Genomic DNA, 14,858 nt, shown 5'->3' with positions numbered 1-14,858 from the left:
TATGTATACAAAAAAAACAAAAAAAAAAAGAAACCCAAAAAAAAACTAAGTTAGTGAGCAGATAAAGTGTTAACAATGCATTGTGATTTGTTTTCTTTAGTGCGTAAAAAGTAGTTTCTTCCATTATATCCCAATTCTTTGTCCCACTGTAGTGAGTTTGAAACTACAAATTGAAAGTCATAAAGTATACAGGCATGCACTTAGGGCTAAACTATTGCAATAACCTGGCAACACTGCTTCACAGCGTTTCTGTTTGGAACTTTCTGCATTTCGGTCGTAATGAGGCCAGCCTCCTTTTTTGCTTTGCGGACAAAAAACTTGGAACATTCCACTTTCTTTCTGCGCTAGTGTTCTGCAGGAAATGTTGGTGTTCTGCTGCAAAATGTGAAGATTTTGTTTTTCTTGTTTTGTTCACTGATGTCCATTTTCTGTCTGCCGGAATATGCCAGTTTTTCTATGCACTTTTAGTTCCCGAGCAATTTTTTTTTTTTGTAATGGTCACTGAAAGTGGTCTTGAAAACTTTTCACAATCATTTTTCGTACTTTCAATTCGCTTAACATTTTTAACTGAATTCTGAGCTTACTACGAAGAGAAATTTTCAAACTGAATAATTGGTAAATAAATTAATGTATTTTTTCAAACGCAGTCCTTTGCATGTCCACTGAAAAAATCAACTTTTTTGAGCGTTATATTTATGTTTAAAGCCCTTGCAGTACAAATCGTAGCATCGTTTTACTTGCATATACCAGAAATAGGTCCCCTAATGCGTGTGTTAGTTATAGAAAGGTTGTTCTTTTGGAAATTTTCCACTATAAATATGAAAATTGCGCTCAATCGTTCTAAAATTCCCGAAATTTTCGGTTGTCTCCAAACAATAGTTATTATTACATATTTAATTAAAAACATTTTTGATTCATTGCTGCCTGTGGACATTTATTTTTCTATTCTTTGTTGACTAATGTAGTGGTGCTAATTAAGAATATTATAACCAAATTAATTATTTATACATAATTAGGCTTATTACAGCCTCATTGCGAGTGTCGTGTGAAGTGCAAGAAGTATTTCGAGAGTGGAATCGTATCGAAAATTGAATAGCATTGCTTAAAACTTGGCAGCACAGGATAGTTTTCGACGATTTTCGTCGTATACATACTTATTTCTACGCGATTGTAGGCAATGCCAATGTTGTCTAATTATAATTGAAGCCTAATTTACGACCTACGCAATAAGGCTGATTGATACAGTGAAACCCCGATATTACGAAGTTTAAGGCGTTGGACAAATAGCTTCGTTGTTTTTCTATAACGGAACTCTAACCGTCAACATATTCAGAATTCGTTATGTAGAGGCTTTTGAGTCGAGACTTCATTATATAGAAGCTTTTTCTAATGGTACTCCAACCGTCATAATATTCAGAGTCCGAAAGTGTTTATGCTCAAATTCTCTTCGCTATATCAATGCAGTATTTTTGTATGGCAAATTTCCCAACAACGAGATACTTTCAGGGGGCTCAACAAAAATTTTGTTATATTAAGTTTCTTGCTTTTTCGAGGTTCGCTATATCGAGGATTCACTGAATTTTTTAGTGAGGGGCTGTGCGATTTTGCGACTACTCGAGCAAGTTGGTTAATCAGTTGTTCGGTTAATTAATAACTCGAAAAGTCAAGATTTTGATTACTCAAAACGATGATTAATCAAGCTACTTAAAATATGGCTACTCAAAAAAATGAATTTTGGTCGTTAAAAGAGTATGCTTTTGAAAATGAATAACTTCTTTTTTAGAATGTTTATATAAAAAAAAAATATTTTATTTTAATTTTTTGAAAAAAAAACAGAGATCTTTGAAAGTTTGATTACTCATTTTATCCATAATGTTGATTAGTCATAAAGCGAATTAATCAAATATTTAAGTTTATGGTTAATCAAAATCTTGATTACTCGAGTAACCGAACTTTTGAGTAATCATAATTTCCAATTAATTTGATAGTTGTTAGGATTAATTAAAATTTTGAATAATCAATTAATTGCACAGCCCGAAAATTTTTTTTTAAAACTTAAATATGAATAATGAAATATTGATTAGTTGTACTCTACTACTAACAGTGATATTGATGATCACAAACTATGGATATATATGTGTATGTTACATAATAGCAAATTGGTATAAAATCAAATAAAAAAGGAACAAAAATAAAATACAAAAAAATTTTAATTAAATAAAAAAGATGATAATTAAAAACTGAAATTGTAAATTGTAAATTGCGTAAAATACGTTAATATATACATACATACATATATGTATATGTATACAAATATCGCTTATAAAACTATTTAGTAACAATAATGATCATGTTAAAAAAAAAAACTATTGAATACACCGTGCGACAGTAAATTTTGAAACTATGGGAAAATTATAGTAAAACTACGTACCTAGTTTTTCTCTCTGACGTCAAATTTTTTTTTTAAGGACTTTGAAATTTAAAAAATATGATTATTTGAAAAAATTATCTAAAAAATTCACTGCAATGCTGAATAAGGGTATCATAAAAAAGAAAAAAATCTGTAGAATTATAACGAAATACATTTTTTAGTGCATAAGGGCAAATGGGTATGGAAAATGTCCTTGACAAATTTTGTCCTTAAATATCCTTGAAAATTTAAAATAATTGTTTTTGAAAAAAATTATTCGGTGACGAATAATATACAACTTTATTAACTTAAAAAGATAAAATTTATTAAAAGCGCATTTTCAATACCTATTCCTCCATGTAAACCAAATAACTTTATTGTTTTTAAATTCTACAGAATTTTCTCTTTCATTTGGTACCCATATTGTTATTCTACATTGCACTGATTTTTTTAAATACATTTTTTAATTTAACATATCTTTAAGACTTCCAGGTCCTTTGAAAAAAAATCCTGACGTTAGAGTGAAAAACTAAAAATGCAGTTTTACTATATTTGGCTCATAGTCTTGTGAGTATATCGAATCTTTCGTGTGTTTAAATTTTTTTTTTTTGTTTTTGTCGCACGGTGATATCAATGAATATTACACTATAATATCCATGCATACAAACGTGCGGACATGCATAATTATATATTACTCCACTATTATATTATATTAATCATTGTATTGTATATTTTTTAATGTTTTAACATTTATTTTTGGTTTTACTTCAAATAAACGAAATGTATACAAAACCAAACTATGTTTGAATCTTCTACCGTCATACTATTAATAATATTGGGATGAATTACACAGGTTTACAAAAAAAAAAATAAAAGTGTATGCATATTAAACCAAACCTATATATCCCTATGTTATTCGACATGCTGAATGCGAATCCGAGCTCCGTTAACCTCCATCACGTCAGGTTCGTGGTCATTTGAAGGTCAAGTAGGGAAAAATTCATTGAATAAATCTGAAAATTCAATAAAATTCATCGGAATTTGACCTTGGGATGACCTTGGCATGACTTCCAGATGACCTTGAGGAATCAAGGGACCTCCATACTCGGTTTCAGTGACAACAAAAACAATTTTTTATTTTTTTTATTTTTATTGAATAAATTTTATGTCCTATTTGACCTTCAAATGACCTCGAAGCTGACCTTATGGAGGTTAACGGACCTCGGATTCTTAAATGCGCACTTACGCTAAATCATCAGATGACCCCTAAGTAAATTTAACCCTCTAACCTCCATTTTTAATGAACTTACCTATCTAGTACCTCTTTGAAACGAGGGTCACAAAGACTCATTACGATGGTAGGGGTTTAAGGGGCCAAAACGTTATGTAAATTAACATTTTAAAATAATTAATGAGCAAAGCTATTAGCTACCTAAGTAATTTTTATCAGTTTTTGGAAAACTGGGTCAGCTAGCGTAACGCGTAACGGACGTGTTTGAATCCTCAGTGGTCATTTTGTAGAGTCTGAGTCTCCTAAGACAGACAAAGCTCTGTCTCGTGCGGTCGTGTGCCCATACCGGCATTCACAGGTCGAGAATCTCTCGGTATGCAGTTGGGTCCAGAAGTTGTCTTATGAACCTCTGGACTTCGTCCGTCAGTTCGTAGAGATGCCTCCTGACGTGCCTTGGCGAGGGCTCTTCTGCAAGCAGTTGTCTGCTCGGGTGCCCACGTATGCGGCGCCCTATTAGGAACTGCTTGCAGAGCATTGTTATGCTCCTTGAAGGGAAGCATCTGTCCCTCGTAATGTAGATGGTTTTGAGGCCACATAAGAAGGCATCCTGTCGCGCACCGTTTACTTTCGAGCAGAAGTTTCAATTCCATTCCCGGACGCCATTATCGAGCAGTCGTCAGTGCTCCAACGATATTGTATTACTCGTCATTTAAACACACATTTTTCGGATTATGACATACGTGAACGTACTCTTTATCCCCTTTAGCTTATAAGACTGCCGTATCACGAAATTTTCTTTCGTATGGTTTCGATCTGCGAACGGATGTTACTATTCGAGTCCAGCATAAGAGACAATCGAGACTCCCTCTGGTTGTTGAGAGAGCTTTGATATATAAAAATTAAACAGCAGCGGGACCCCCTGTTTAATTTTCCTTAGTTTGCTGCTTTTTTCTCTAAAAATTACTGACAAATGTCGACCTCAGATAATTCGCCGACCACCCTGTGAGTCCTTCGGGGAGAGAGGTAGTCTCAATGTATTGTAGTAGCGTGGAGTGACTGACGGTGTCAAACGCCTTTGACCGATCCAACGCTACTAAGACTTTTCTCACAGGGGCGGTTTCGGTTAAGGTCACGTGTTATCTGGGTGTTTATGGCGTTAAGTGCTGTGAACTTAACGGGGCCCATGCTTATGCATCGCTGGGGTCAGGTGGTACGTGTAATGCGATAGTAGCAAGGCCTCAAGTGTCCCTTGTTGGACGGTTTCCCCGGTTTGAGCAATGCGACCACCCTCCTGGTTTTCTGTATATCTGGATCGATGAGTGGCCATGGACAAATTGAAGACCTTGGTGAGATAAACTACTCTCGCAGGACCCAATTTTTTCAGCTTCAGCATCCACATTCCGCAGCTCCGAGTCCGACGAAGCATGTTCACCGAAATAGACTTCCACTTTGCGCTTCGTCGGGTTGGACAGTGACCTCACGGTTGACCAAAGCTTCTTCACATGAGAGGTGAAGTTACGAGTCTTCAGATGCTCTTCCCACTTCTTCTCCAGTTATGTACGTTCACAAGTTGCCGAATCTTCGTATTGAGATTCCTAATGCATGGATTTCCGGTATCGGCCTGGCGGGGGGTCCGAAATACATCCAGCCGGGATGAAGTGGACTGCAGCGGCAGTGACAACGCAGCAGAACTTACGTTTACATACGTGAACGTCGGTTGGTGTGGGGCGGGCAGAGAAGGCGCTTTCAGTAACTTTCGCAAAGCCGTTCAGTCAGCATTCGAAAAGTTGACGTAGGTTCGGTGTTCCGCGGAAGCAAAGTCGGCAGGTTTATCAATCGAGATGATTATGGACAGGTGGTCTGATGTTAGGGTCAGCATAGTCGCCACGTTATGCTGTTTATCAGACCAGCGCTTACGATGGTTATATCAGGCGAGCTACTGCAACTGCCCATTATCATGGTGGGTGCGTCGTCGTTCATTGTGCAGAATGTCGAATCGTTAATCTGCTCAGGCTTGAATTCCAAAGATCGTGGTGCGCGTTAAAGTCACCAACCGATCGATCTTACTCTGGTGGGAGTGCGGTTATGTCTCTGTGCGTGTCTATTGTTGCGGTGTCATTGTGTTGGTGTTGTTTTGCTAAACGGGGTTAGATCGCCGAAACAACAGCCCTTGGTCGGGTAAAACCCCAGTCATTCCGGTACGTGGAACCAGCTGTAGTTTTATCAGCTCAACTTAATCTTCAGTAGTTACCGCTGCTTGCAATTTTCTCTTTTTCGCAACATTGACTGCCTCTTCCGTGTGATGAGACACCTGTTTAAGTGGGCCTATTATGAAGAAGCTACCATCTATTCTAATCTAATATTCTAAGGGCCAAAGTCTGTACTGAAAATCTGTAGTTAACTGCCGATTCTCAGTTAACTACGCACTGTGAATTCGTAAGTTACAAAGAATAAATATGATGTTTTACATTTTTTCATAGATATTTATTATGTTTCATATATTACTTTTGTATATATTTTTAGGATAAAAATTATTTTTATATGCTGTTTAAAGATGTTTTGTTCAACGCATCAATGAATCGATATAATGTGTAATATTGTATAATTATGTAGTAGTACTATACCGGCTGTATATCATAATTGCTTGTATATGTATTATATATAGTTATGTATGTATATTATATTTAATAAAAATGGGGGTAAGAAATTTTACTATCACAACACATTTCCAATTAAGAAATCGTATGTCGACAAAAAAATTAAAATATTTTATCTAAATTATAACAATAACCTGACTGCGTCATTTCATTTGCAATGCTACTATCCTTCCTCTAAAATTTCAATTCATTATATTTAGTAGGTTTACATGCATATGTTCTAGGTATGCGGAAATGACAATATTTATTCGTTAAATAGTGGTAAATTAAAAACGATATCACTTCAATGTGGTTGATGGGTGGTTAAGTTGGGAGTTCAATTCATAAATAACTTTTTTGTCAATATTTAGCAGACATCTGCAAAAATCCTTGAAAATGTTTACATATAAAGCCTAAAAACTAACGATATATTCGCTGAATTATTTTAAAGTATTCTGTTTCTTATGCATACATATGTATGTGCGACTGCGTTTTAACATAAACTTTTTTTATTTATAGCACGCATTTCTGCCATTTTAATATAATCTCAAATTCTATTTTTTTTATCTGTATGTATATTTCCACAATTAATTTGGCTTTTCTCTTTATTAACTAATTTTGTTAAACAGTTCTTTTTAAATAATAGCACGTGCACTTAATGAGTGAATTTGTAATTTTGTTAATTTTTTTTTAATAATTTCGACGGTATTCGATTTTGCATTTCTTCATTTTCATAATTAAATTTTCTTGTTTCTAATATTATCCGTTTCTGCCATAGTTAAAGGAGTGCTAAATCCAGCTGTCCAGATAACTTCGTTGCCTAACTGACACACATACATACATGTGCACGCATTTCTGGCACAACATTGTGGGCATTGTTAGTTTCTTCGTCTACCACAAATCTGTTTTTCTAAACGATTTTGTGCCAATGGCAGCACTTGTCACCCGCACCACTCATCACCGCAGCTAATCGCCACCTATTATTTGCAATACGCTTGGGTAATTCCATTATTGGCTATTGATAGCCTTCTCCTCCGTCGGAGTAGCAGCAGGACCACTAGGTGCTGCCTCCGGGGACTCTATGGCCCTTGTTACGGCCGCTGATGCATCGCTTGTGGTTGCCTCGTTGTTTGTAATGCGAGGTTGTGTTAGGATTTTCATAAAGTATTCACCGAAGACGGAATGATTGTAGGCAATCACGCGTTTTAGGGCAGTGCTATAAGCCTCCAACTCATCTTTGAAGTCAGCATAGCCTGGCGGCGGCGGTGGCAAACCAGCTCTAGAGCGCATAGCCAAGCGGAAGTAGGTTTGAAAGCGTTTCCCTGTTGATATAAGGGTAATTAGCAATTGTATTTTATTTATAATTACTAACCGACTTCAAAAAAGGAGGAGGTTATCTATCAATTTGTCGGAATATTTTTTTTTTAAGGAAATGTGGTACCTCAGAGAGATGGTCCCATACTAGATCCGATCATTGCATCGTGAAGAAATTTAAGGAACTTTTAAATTTTTATATGAGAATTGAAGTCGGTTTTGTTTTTTTGCTTAAAAATTACTTGTATGTATGAACAGTTGTCCACAAAATAATAGGAGTGCGATATTTTGATCAGTTTTGCCTATTTATCTTTCGTTTATTTTCTGCCTTATTATGTATCGACGACAACATCGTATCTGATTGAAATTTTTTATTTTGACATGCTGAAAAATCCCGTTTGTTTTCAGAATATTTGTGGTTGTAGGTGTTTCGCATTTTTTTCCCTTACAAAGTATGTTCGACAATTTTCTTTTACTTATATGGAAGACACTGCCAGCAAAAACATTGTCAAAAATCAATGGGATGTTTTACCAACTTGAAACTTGCACTTTATTATACTACAACTTAATAGGCTACAAAGCTGCATAACATATTTTTTTCTAAACATTAAATAAACAAAAGACAAATATGTGGTCCAAATTGTAGCTTGTTTCTGTAACAATTCTCTACCAATGCGAATTCATATATGATTGTTCTCTACTGTTAATGAATAGTAGAGAATGTCGTATATTCTTACAGAAACGAGCTACTGGTCGAAATATCTCACTGCTATTATTTTGTATACTGTATAGAGCGTGTTAGTCGTGGCAATATTTCCAACTTTTCCACGCAATTCGCTGTCAAATTGAGAAAGATAAATTTTATTTCGATGTGTGAACAGCCAAAAACACCTTTCTGATACATTTCGGAAATCAGTTTCAAAAATAAAAGTTGCAAGATGTGACTGCAATTGAGAGAGCGCATATCGATTTCGGAAATACATACAAATATTTTAACTTGCTCATGCTGCACTAGGAATCTGCAATTCGAATTTCGGAAATAAAAAACCTTTTGAAAGACATTTTATATGCAAGGTGTGACTGCTCAGGCAACTTCTTTCTAAAATTTCTCAATTTGGCAGCCTTTTCGAAATATATTGCATTGACAAGCTCTTATGTATGCAAGTGAGCATTTAATATAACTTACACATTAGGGCGCGCACAGGTGAATCTTTGTTACCCGTTTGCAATATCTGTAACTTCAACATGCCTTCCGTATTAGCGTCCATCACAGGCTGATTGTCTTTTTGCAAGTATTCGTTTATAACAGATTTAACTTGCAGCCAAACATTTTCAACCGAATCCAAGAGCTCTCTACAAGGAAATAGCACAAAGTAAATTAAAATCCGTTCTATTAGTTCCCTCCTTTACTTACCTCTCATTGGTCGTGCCTTGCAAGATGATTTCAACTTGCTTGGCGAGTGCGGCACGATTTTCTGAACGCTGCGAAATAATCGGTACTGCCGAGCAAATAGAAATTACTGCAGCACATGTACAAATACGTTTTGCACGTTGACCCAATTTTAAAATACGTTCCTTGTCAATTGAAAGCACCTCTGGAAATTCTTTTGGCTCATCCCAATCCATGAGCTCCATGTAGGCATTGGAAATGGTTTGCTCTGGTGAGCAGGGCACATTGTTGGCATCATGCATGCAACTGTTCTTCAACCAGTTTTCAGTAGCCGGGAAGCCAACTAGACAGAAGAGAGAAATTTCAATGCTAAGCTTAATAAATTTGGTTGCATTTTTGCACTTTTTTTTCTTACATTTGTAATACTCTAAATATTCTTTAAATTTCTGCTTCTCATACTCCACCGAACTGGCCATTATGTCGTTGCGCGCAAAGTCCAATAAACAGTTCACCATATCCAATTTCATTAGCGCCATAGTTTCGAGTATATTCTTAAAAGTATCCACCACATCTTCAATTTCGGTCAGCTGGTGCACAAGTTCATCCCTTGCGGGTGCACATGACTTTGCCATAATATGTATGACAAAATTGGCATATGATCGGAAATCGAGCACACCCTCCTCTGCCTGTTGCTTTATAACATCGATATCAAGTATCTCATTGATGTGCTCCAAAGCGCGTGTATTATTTTGCGAAAGAATTTGTGGAAAACAATCTTTAATCTCGGCTAGCAATTGGATAGCGTGATCGTAACAAGGTGGATTTTCATTCAACTGGTTGCGCAGCACATCCCAGAAGGCCTTGTGCATGATGTCCTTGATACGACGTTCAAGGCTAAAGGTAAAGTAGAAAATAATTGTCATGTGTTAGTCCAAATGTGAAAGTTGTGGTGGCATTAATGCCTTACCTGTTCTCTGGTGGTTCATATGGCTCAAACTTAAACTCTGGGTTGATCGCAATTTCATGCACCAGCTCCATATTCTGTATATTTTTTAGCACATCACCCACTTCGTGGAGTGTAAGCACCTTCGGTGGACTACCGTCCATACTGGGCAAAATGAAACGTGCCAATCTGTTTAAAATATTATAAATTATATTTTAAAAGAAGTTAATGTGCAACGATATAGTCACTTACTTATCAGAGCTTTCACTCTCAGTGCGGCTACGTAAACTTGAGGCACCAGGTGAGGTACCAAGCAAATTCTCGGGCGTATTAGCCTCGCCACCAGGACCGGACGAGTTCATTCTGAAATGAAGTATAGTTTTGTTGATTAGAGTCAGCGATATTGCATTCACCAAATTGAGCTACATATTTTATATTATAGTCTCAGTTTTACAATACATTTTAGTTTTATTTTAGACCTATTTTGCATATTTTAAAAATGTTTTTGATTTAAAAGATTGGCTTGTTTCAATGTAAAAATAATAATAATTTAAAACACCATATAAAATGCTTTAAATATACGCGTACGATAACGGATAAATATAAGCTATGTAAGTAAATCCACAATCGCCCTACAAATTTTTTTGGTCATTTTATTGAAAGTTTCACGCATGAATGTACGGATTTTAGTGCATATAATATACTATATTGAATATTCATATTCATTTTGACTAATTAAAATACCTAAGCACACACATAGTTCCAATTACATATGAAACAATTTAAGCAATTGCGCAGTAAAGCAGAAAACCAGTAATTGACGGCAGTCAGTAAGCCATGTAAAAGAAACAACAAATATAAGCATTTGCAAACTTCTATTTCGTAAATTTCTTCGGTCATTCAAAATTCATTTATGTATTTACATATGTACATATTCAACTATACGCCACCCTCTTTTCAACTCGGTGTTTTTCATAATAGGATTTTTATAAATTTCCTGGTAACTCACCTTGAAACCGAATCAGCTGGCATTTTAGCGACGTTTATGTTTTAATTTGTTTTTTTTTTGTTGAATAACTTTTTATTTGTTATTACTCCCTACTTGGAATGGGCAAAAGCAACAACTTTGCGTGCTGTTCCGCGTCCAATACAAAGAAAAATATTGCGATGTGGCTTTGCGACTTGTAAAGTGGTTTTACCTAAGTTGGCTCGTTAGTTGCTGGCACTCTTTGCTGTTCTCACAGGAGAAATTAAAAGTTCAATGCTTGATTGGTAATTTCTTTGTTTGTATCTCCTTATTTTCCAGTCCAAGCACACTCAACTTACACATACATTCCTTCTTTGGATAAATGGCAGTTTCCTTTGTTCGATCAACACAAGCTGCAGTTTTAACTTTTGCAAGCACGGCGTTCGATTTAGTCACCAGTGTTAATGAGGCTTATTGCACTTCACCCTTTTTTTTAAACTGGAAATGAGGGCAAAATTTTTGTGTAACAAAAACGAGCCTTTTCTTAAATTAAAGAGAAATTAATTAGTTATAAAACCGAAAATTAAACAAAAACCACTACAGGGTTAGCTAGGATTTTAAACTTTTCTAAAATGATTAATACATAAGCCCGTTAACTTATTTATTTTTGGCTATAGTTAAATCATTTGTTAAATTTAACTCGAAGAAATTTCAGCATGTTCTGTACATAAGTTTAACTAATGATTTAACTATACTTTAAAATGGATAAGTTAACGGTACTTAATAAAACTGAAAATAAAGATTTTATATCTACATATGTATGTACCACTAGATTTCAAATACAATCTATTTTGCTTGGTTTTTATTGCACAATTTCCTTCTGCCATCAAATATCAAGACTTGCCAAGTTAAGGTTCCCACGACAATGCGAACTACTTTAACGATGCAAATATAAATCGTTGGTTAATTTGTATGCTGTTACAACAATAACTTGTCAAATCAGAGGATCGGCGCTTAATGCCAATTCCAATGCCCTAAGTGCATTTTCACATTAGGTAGTATGTAATTAATACTAGCGCATCTCATAAGACGTTTTTTTTTCATTATCTCACCAGATCTAATACGAAATTTATTTAAAAACCTTGCCACTTTCTTTCGAAGTAATAATATTTATTAATACAATTTCAAGGGCTTTGTTTTTTGAAAACCTACAGATACACCTCCAGCTGCTGCCCTACATTTCTGCTTTACACAACCATAAAACACTCTGGTTATTGTAATGCTTGTGAAATAAACAAAACTCTAAGACAAAGCAGCAACCGAAAACAAATTTGGAAACACACAAAACTTTGCAGTGCGCTCTTCAAGGAATATATACAAAGCTATCTGGATGGATATACACATATACATTTGTACTAAGTATAGATACAACGACCATATAAATATGTAAATCTATGTTTGAATTTAATGAATAGAAATTGCTGCTGAAGGCATTGCTCGTAGTGATATGGTGGTCCGCTGGTGGTTTGTACGCATGGTGGCTGATTGGGAAATAGTGACAAGGACGTAAAAGTGGATGAATTGCGAACAAACACATAAATACATACATACACACAAAGCAAAAAATTATTTACTATAAAGTAGGTGGATGTATGTATACGGGGAGGTATAATGTAATACATATTGCGAAAGACGAGGGTGACTTTTTGGGTCATACACACACTGTAAGATTTAGCAAACAAAGTATGTATTAGCGAATGTAAAATTAAACACTATATGTGTGCCCATACAAATACGTGTACATATTACAGTTTAAACCGTGATAAAAACATGGTTTAAACTACAGTTGCAGTTTTAAACAATAGTTATTGTAAAATTTAAGTACGAATTATTTTTGGAATGCATAAAAATATACATACATACCTACTACCTTGGCTACGACAGAGAACGTTCTCTGGCTACGATATCACCCTTTTTCAAGTACGAGCAGTGTTGCCAGAACTTTTTGGGCCGACCGGCTAGATTGGCAAAAAAAAGCGGCTAAAAACGGCTAAAATGTTTTAGTGAAATTTCACATAGACTCTGGCAAAAAACGGCTAAAATGTTTTAGTGAAAATCCACATTTTTCTTCACGATTTAAACCGTATCTTATATATAAAATAGCGTTTAACGTTTTAAAGCACATTGGATTTCTTTGCTTAGTTTTTATTATATTCATTGAACTAAATATTCGCTCTACTTCTGCATTACTTATAGGCAAAACAAGCAAACTAAAAACTAGGTTGCAAAGGTGAGCAAAAGGGTTTTCTCCTAGGCCATTTCGAAATTGATAAACTTCGGCCCAAAATTTTACAGTTGAGTCTAAATTACTCCAGGTATGTAACGTTAACCGTTGCCATTGCATCTCTATGGATGTTATTTCGTCGGCATTATATTTGTATTTTTGTTGCTGTAGTTGAACAAATACTTTTGGTTTAATTACTCTTAATGCATTTCCAACCGAAAAAAGTCAATTTTTTTTAGTGTGGCAATATTTGTAGGGAGGCGTAGTTCCTTTATTAAAGTGATAATAAAATAGCGACCATTTTCTCGAATTATTTTCTCGGCTTCGTGGTCAAAAGCGTTTGTGCTTACTTTTGTTTTTAAATACTCTTCAAAACTGTGATAAAACTGAGGAAATGGAGCAAGGTATGGTTCCAACGGGGAGCATATAGGATCAAATGTGTTCGCGCTAATAACCACTAGGGAGCATAGATGCGAAAGTAAAACATTGAGTTCATTAAAAATCTTCATTGGGTCTGCATTATTGCTTTCGAACAACTTGTTTACTTTTTGCACCTCAAAATTAGGCAAATAGTAAAATCGGCTAAAAACGGCTAACTTTTTTTTACAAACCGGCTAACAAATCGGCTGCCGGCTAGATTGAATTTTCTCCGGCTAGTTGCTATCAAAACCGGCTAAATCTAGCCGGAAAACGGCTAAAATGGCAACGCTGAGTACGAGTAGTACTCAGCGTCTTCGTTCCACTTTGTCGCTTTTAAATTAAACGCAGTAGTCATTCACTGTGGCATAAATTATAGCTCAAGTTTTTTATACACATCAATTTTTCCCATGAGTTTTAACCATTAACTTAAGCACCTCGTTACGCTTCTTTACTGTGATTTTTCAATGGTGGCTATTTGTTACAATGTGGGATAGATTAGTCACAATTAGTTTAGTGCTTTTTTCTGAATAAATGCAAAGGGGGGAACTTTTTTATTGTTTAAAAAGCGTCCACAAGGTTCGAGAAGAAAATACAGAATGAACAGAAAATAAAAGTAATCAAAATAAAGCAGACAGATATGTCATCAAATTTTGCTTTGCGGAATTTCATCGCTCTTTTGTCGTGCGCTCTCGGTGATGCCATCCAGTCAGTGATCGGACTCAAACCACATTGTGGCAGATCTGCAAATTTTTTGAGCATCTACCACAGAAAGTTTGAAATTTACCAAATTGAGTAGTTTTATTTTTGCTCGACATATTTTTTTTAATTTTAAAAGCAAAAATTGTCCTACACTAAACACTAAGGAACAAATGCACAATACTACCAAATCTCGAATTAAAAAAAAAAAAAATAGGATCGATAGAAACCATTAAGGTGAACATAACGGTATATTTTTTTTTTTTGGGAAACAACAACTACAACAATTATTAAAGGTCAAAGTTCAAAGTAAGCATTTTCTCAAATTAATATTTCTCGAAAACCTCTTCAAGGAATGGGACAATTTTGATGTCATTTGATAGAGAATTTAATTCTCTTTAATTTGATATACATATTTATACATATACCTTTTTATAGTTTTCACGAAAATGGAATTAATGTGGAAAAAAGGTATACAGGGTTTTTGTGTATAAACACCTTTCTCCGTAGGCGGCCTTCGGCCGCACTTATGGATTATAACCCTCACAAAGTAGAATTCTCTTTCTG

At 35.1% G+C, this 14,858-nt stretch overlaps 1 protein-coding gene across 2 annotated transcripts; it reads right to left on the bottom strand.

Annotated features, from left to right (window-relative positions):
- Window positions 1–6,386: 6,386 nt before the first annotated feature.
- LOC118752892 (T-complex protein 11-like protein 1) lies at window positions 6,387–12,882 on the bottom strand. 2 transcript variants are annotated; one of them, XM_036487742.1, is made up of 7 exons: window positions 12,815–12,882; window positions 10,177–10,287; window positions 9,949–10,113; window positions 9,397–9,875; window positions 9,006–9,324; window positions 8,778–8,944; window positions 6,387–7,599 (listed from the first exon to the last, which is right to left on the bottom strand). In XM_036487742.1, the coding sequence occupies exons 2-7, from the start codon at window positions 10,284–10,286 to the stop codon at window positions 7,286–7,288; spliced, it is 1,554 nt and encodes a 517-aa protein (XP_036343635.1). In that variant the 5' UTR covers window position 10,287; window positions 12,815–12,882; the 3' UTR covers window positions 6,387–7,285. The 2 variants fall into 2 exon arrangements, with proteins under 2 accessions (XP_036343635.1, XP_036343634.1); XM_036487741.1 differs by lacking the exon at window positions 12,815–12,882 and adding an exon at window positions 10,934–11,403.
- Window positions 12,883–14,858: the final 1,976 nt, after the last annotated feature.

This window comes from Rhagoletis pomonella, unplaced genomic scaffold, assembly GCF_013731165.1.
Source record: "Rhagoletis pomonella isolate Grant_MI unplaced genomic scaffold, Rhpom_1.0 Rhpom_scaffold_01937, whole genome shotgun sequence".
In the NCBI taxonomy this organism is placed as follows: Eukaryota; Metazoa; Arthropoda; class Insecta; order Diptera; family Tephritidae; genus Rhagoletis; species Rhagoletis pomonella.
Note: the sequence above shows the minus strand (reverse complement) of the source record. Positions and strands in the feature narration are given on the sequence as shown.